The sequence below is a fragment of the Triticum dicoccoides genome, chromosome 5B (genome assembly GCF_002162155.2).
Source record: "Triticum dicoccoides isolate Atlit2015 ecotype Zavitan chromosome 5B, WEW_v2.0, whole genome shotgun sequence".
Classification (NCBI taxonomy): domain Eukaryota; kingdom Viridiplantae; phylum Streptophyta; class Magnoliopsida; order Poales; family Poaceae; genus Triticum; species Triticum dicoccoides.
In genome coordinates, this window is record NC_041389.1 from 628,664,135 (window position 1) to 628,670,137 (window position 6,003).

General features: G+C 43.7%; 1 protein-coding gene across 1 annotated transcript; it reads right to left on the minus strand.

Moving 5' to 3' along the window:
- Window positions 1-1,737: 1,737 nt before the first annotated feature.
- LOC119312169 (folate-biopterin transporter 1, chloroplastic-like) lies at window positions 1,738-5,751 on the minus strand. The gene is made up of 9 exons (XM_037587905.1): window positions 5,422-5,751; window positions 4,523-4,788; window positions 4,244-4,308; window positions 3,989-4,151; window positions 3,248-3,396; window positions 2,910-3,158; window positions 2,481-2,649; window positions 2,297-2,389; window positions 1,738-2,173 (listed from the first exon to the last, which is right to left on the minus strand). The coding sequence occupies exons 1-9, from the start codon at window positions 5,714-5,716 to the stop codon at window positions 1,889-1,891; spliced, it is 1,734 nt and encodes a 577-aa protein (XP_037443802.1). The 5' UTR covers window positions 5,717-5,751; the 3' UTR covers window positions 1,738-1,888.
- Between the last annotated feature and the right edge of the window lie 252 nt (window positions 5,752-6,003).

A 6,003-nucleotide genomic window follows, 5' to 3' on the forward strand; every position in this document is an offset into this window, starting at 1 on the left:
AACAACAGGTTCTAAGAACAAGCTTGGCCCATGTTGCCACCGAGAAAGAAAGTGTTTTTATTTGTGTGTGTTCTAGTAATAGTGTTTGTCCACCTACCTGCCTATTGTCTATTTTATCATTTGGCTAATCGTTCTTTTTAAATAGTTTTCTCATATGATTAAAAACAAATTTAATACGACATATTCCAGTTACCACATACTTGCAAACGGATCCACAATACTTTTGCAACCTTGTGAAATAAATTTAAGACAACACGTTTTAGTAGTGCACGTGGGTGGCGAGCGCACTGCATATAATAGCGCACTCGTTATACATATATTATCATCGTTGCGAGTAAAATTTTGAGGGAGTTTTAGATGTTTTCTACGGAACGGGGGGTAGCTCCCTCACCTAACTATATTGCTCATGGTCACACCAAATATAACATTTCTAGAGATAACACATCAAGATAAAGTAAGCATGGTCTATTACACAGATTAATGCCTCTCATGCTTCAAGCATGAGTGTGTAGCTGATTCACCAGATTGAACACCGGTTAATCATGGCATTAGGATGAACGGTTGAGTAGATGTGAGTGAACGAACTTGCGCTCATGAAGTTTATGCTTGCATGCTCCATCTATATAATCTCACCTTGTATTTTACTCCTAGTCTTGCCATGAATCTCCTGGAGGAAAACTTCGAATTTGTATCTGAGATATTGGAGCAAACCAAAGCCAACGTTTCATCGTTACATTCTTATGCCTTGAGCCTTATTTAAGTCTAGTAGTAGAGCAATACACATACGCATGTCTATGGTCTGTATATTTATGCAAAACCTTTTTCAAATCTAGCGGGTAGCGGCATGTCTACTGGCCTTATTGCCATCAGATGGAGGTGCACTCCTCCAGCTAGAAGATATGATGTCAATGGCCAGGTTGTAGAGAATCTGAAAATTCTGCTGTATGATGCTGCCGATGAATGATGTTTCATCATTAGCTGTAAATTGCCGAGACTCCGGGACTGATTTTGGACGATTTTATCAAATTGTACATTAATCAGATTGTAAATTGTTCAAAGATTATAGATCGTAATGGTTGAATTTCCTATCATTACTAAAAGAGCTTCCTTCAACATTTCAATGTTCAGACAAAAGCAGTCAGCTGTCCACAGAAAACCGCGATGGTGCCACACTCACAATCGGCCCATAATTTGTACGGTCGGTCCCAACGAAAGCTACCTGAGAGAACCCCTTACACGGTCGGTTATGGCCTATTATGTACTCCCTCCGTTCCTAAATATTTGTCTTTCTAGAGATTTTCAATAAGTGACTACGTACGGAGCAAAATGAGTGAATCTACACCCTAAAATATGTTTGTATACATCCGTATGTGGTAATCTATTTGAAATCTCTAAAAAGACAAATATTTAGGAACAGAGGAAGGAGCAGTTTGTACTTTAGCAGTACCAAACTCGCTCCACATTCCACATGTGTTTCCTTTCCTTAAGAAAGGATATATAGCAAAGTGAGATATACACGTGTAGTCTTCGCGTTCAATCTGCCCCGTTTAATTTACCTAAGAAAGAGGTCAGAGCATCAACGGTGATGCAAGACAACACATCTTCTTCCCAGCCAAGGTAACCTCGTCCGAAATGCATGCAGACTACCACGAATCTTGACTGCGGTGGTGCAGAGCAGCAGAGCTTTATTACAGGCGAGAGCGCGTGGGGTGCGTTCATCTGGAACTTCACCTTCTGCTGGGGGCGCTCTTCTCAATGCTCAACCGTGCACCAAGCCAACAACTGCCCAATGTTAGCCGTAGTTTTCATCTCATCTCCTGCTGGTGATCGAGTTCACGCCAGGATCTGACCGTCTCCGAGTCTAATCTGTAAGAGAAGGTCAAGTATTTCAATCAACTTTACTTTGCCCATTATCGGCATCCGGTGATCCATCTGGAAGGAGGCCCAGGAGAGGCAGAGGCAGCAGAGAGCTGAGGTTGCAGATGACGATCAGCAGAGCCAGATTTTCAAAGTTGTCCTTGGTAACACCCAGAAACTGAGTTAGGCCCGCGCCCACCAGACCGCCGGCGACACTTCCCGCGTTGGAAATGGACATCAGTGTGGCGAACAGTGTCGCTTCGACTCCCAAAGGACACAATCTCGCAGCCAACACCAACACGGGCATGAACGAAGCCTAACAAACAATTTTGGACATCGTTGGCGTTTATGTCAGAAGAGTGTAATTCTAAATGTGAAAAGGAGCAAATGCAAATTCTTGGTCCTCGAGTTAACTAGTCATTGCAATAGTGTTCCATACCTGACCAAGGACTGTGAGGATCAAGGAATCCCCGATGGAGAACCATTCATCACTTATCCCCAGCTTCCTACTGAGCCCAGTGACAAGCAGAACCTGGAAGTGGAAAGACACTACTTACTGCTAAGCATGATTGGCCAACAAAGAGTAAGTAGAACTGCTAGAATAAGTAAGCAGAGAAGAGGACCTGTGTCATTCCAAGGGCAGAACCTAAAATTGTTGTCACAAGAAAGATTTTTCTCAGTGGAACTGCCTTCAGGAACGAATTATATATTCCGACGCCCAGCAAGGATGCAACAGATGTAACGAGTGTGACACGCCCTAGAAACTCTGGAGTGAATCCAATCTTGTTTGTGCTGAAATTCAATATAGAGTGACATAATCAGCCATATTAAAAAGGTGACGATCACACAAAATACTAAGGTACATATGTACAACCAAGTAGAAATTTACAGTCCTGTTCCCTTTTGTATTTAGAGTTTTATAACACTAGCATCTTAGAAACTCTGTATTTTTCTTCAGAATCCAAAAGTTTGTTTACAGAATATAGAGCCAGGTCTAACAGAACAATCCATAGCAATCAATTAGATCAAATCATCGAGTCTGTTGAACATACACGAAATAAAACATGGCAGAATCCGACTGTGGTGTTGCTTGCCAAAGGAATATGAACAAAGTAGGCAAGAAAATGTTCGGTTGCTTTACAGCAGTCCAAATCTGCCTGATCTGCTGCTTAGAGCTTTCAATCAATCCTGAACTTGAAAGTGAGATGGAATGTTCCTCAGAATGCGAACGCTGTTCATTTACAAGAACTGCAACTGCAGATGTCATCAGGGGTAAAAATGCCGTAACACCAAAGACAAATCTGCATTTAGTGAAACACCTGATCAGTTAAATGTAATATGCAGAGGTGTCATTAGCTTTTACAAAGTTCCTTTGCACCAAGGAGCAAACCTTACACCATAAGTATCCACTAGAGAACCACTGAAGTATGCGCTCACAATTGCCCCAAAGGCTGAGGATCCCCAACATAGTGACTGGAGAGATCCAGATGTGCTCTGTGACTCACCTCGAGCTCTCTCAACAACCATAGAATCAACAACCTGCAGTATTTTCAGTTACAAAAGGAACATGAGTACCAACACTACTATCCTCACATGGGTCAAACACAAAGATAAGCTCATTAGATACAGAAGGATATATTTCTGTTTTCAGAATATATTTCAGATATTTTTTCTGAACTTTTGACAAGTGAGGCCCATACTGGATTGAGTTCTTTGAAAAGCGTATCAAGTGTCAACATAAAAAATTTGCATATATACGATCTATGTTGAGTTCCTTATAATCTAAAAATAAGTTCAAAATCTATTCAGAGCATCGTGAATTACATAATCCTCGTATTATCAGGCTACGTATCATGATAGCATGCACATATGATATGTCAGCAAACCTTGTCTAGTGACTGCTGCTCCAGAGGATGACCAAAACCTAACGGAAATGCTAGCAAGCTATGTTTCATTTGAAACAGTAAAAGCACTGGATCAGACCATCCCTTTGTGGACCAACTCGAGCTGTACAGGGACTATCATTTTCTGAATGTCAAGGATTAAAAAAACTAACTACTACACCAGCATCATTGATGATCAATTCAAAGGAAAAAATAAATATCATGATACATTTTCTGCTCTCACTTACAACATCAGAGAAGGCAACTGCAAGAGATCCAAGAATAATAGAGAGCGCTGCACTGTACTTATCATCCACAATTGTTGCCATCAAACTCCAAGAAATTGCTCCAAGGAGTCCTGATAGAATGAGGTACGACCTTCTACGATATCCAAAGAGAGGGACGGAATCACTGCATCATAAATCACAACAATACAGTGTCATGATTCAAGTACGTGCAACATAAAAGAGCGGTAGGAATGAGATTTGATATTTCGGTGAGACCTGATAAAACCATAAAGGGGCTTGACCAACCACGGCAAGGCTGAGAAACCAGTTATAACTGCAGTCTAGATAACATGAACCAAATTAATCTCTGTGCCAGCAGGTATTGCCCAAGGTTTAAATTGTTACAAGAAAAAAAAAACTTCTAGCATACAGTCATACTATGTTTTTGCTCAACTGGAACAAAACCATGCATGCCTAGAGAAACTTGAAAAAGAGAACTATATAAAGAAAAAAGCTATAACTACAGCAAGAAAACAAAGATAGTGACAGCCATACCTCTGCTGGATCAAGCTGAAGATCATCTTTCAAGTAAAAGCTGACAGCAAGTCTGGAAAGACCCAGAACTCCTTGCACAAAATAAACAGTGGCAACAGCCACGTTATCGGGGGACAAATCCACCCCAAATGCTTTGGAATAACCTGACATGGACTTGCTACCGGATAAACCATCGGTTCTGCCTTGATTCTTTTGCCATCTCCCCAAATCTCCATTCCCGCTGTCCCTTTCAGTTGAAGTTGGCTGATATCTTGGTGACGCATTTCCTACAGTAGGTAATATGATAGGAATGATAGCGCATCTCACAACAGTGCCAAAAACAAAGTACTACAAGTATCTTTGCCTAAGAACCACCCAACAAACACAACAGGTCCAATGATAAGTTACAGAGTCACTAGGTCAGTAGGCAGACAAGATTTGGAAAAATTAAGAGCATGTCATAATGAAATTTATGCTAGGCGGGGCGCCAACCATGAGGAAACACGGCAACACTCCTTCTGATAAGCTTATGCTACAACTGCAACGACCATTAAGCGGGCAAGGCAAAGAGCAACAATCCCCAGTTGTTGGATGGTTCAATGTAACACAATTCAAGGCACGTAGATAACAATTCTACTATGCACTCAAGCAAAAGACAAAAGTTGGTTCCCTGCATAAAAAACAGCATGTAAGGAAACCAGAGGGGGATCTACAAATGCATGCATAAATTCCAAACATTCAGCAAAGCTAATTAGTCGAAATCCATAGGTGTGGCGCTCCAATACTAGCTTCCGCGTGGTTTCTCTCTCCCCTCTGACCGCAATCCAAACCCCCTCCCCCGAAATTTCCCCAACCATAGAGCCACGCGCGAAATGTGCTGGAGATAACGTGCTGTCGTCAGTTAAGTTCGCGTGGCTCACCGGTTAGGCTGTCCGCGGATGGGGCGGCGCCGCCGACGATTTCGACGGGGAGGGGAGGCGGGGCGGGGGCGTCCTCCTCTTCGCACGAGCCGCGGTCGCCGGAACCTCTGCTGGTGGCGGCGGCGGGGGTTACCTCCGGCGAGCGGCCGCAGCGGCAGCGAGGTCTCCGCGGGCGGCGGCTGCGGTGCGCGGCCACTGGGTACGAGGTGGAGGCGGAGGCGGAGGCGGAGGCGGCGGCCGGGGCGGGGCTGGGCAGCGGGGGGAGCAGGAAGCTGCTGAAGGCCACCATCTGCATGCTTGCGGAGTTCTCTCTCTCTTTCTCTCCCTCCTCCCGTTCCGTCCACCGCGCCAAGCTCACAAGTCTCACCTTCTCTCTCTCCATTGGACCAAAGCGGCTCGGCCCGAGCCCGCTCAAGCCCATCGTGAGCTTGGGCCTTGGCAACAATTCTCCTACAACTTGTCAGAAATCTCTAATTAAAGAGTACTCCTTGCGGAGATCACTCCAACTTTCCCAGATTGCGACAAGTGACGCATAGATCCGTTTATTTAAAACGTTTTATCTCTTAAATCGTGCATTCAAAT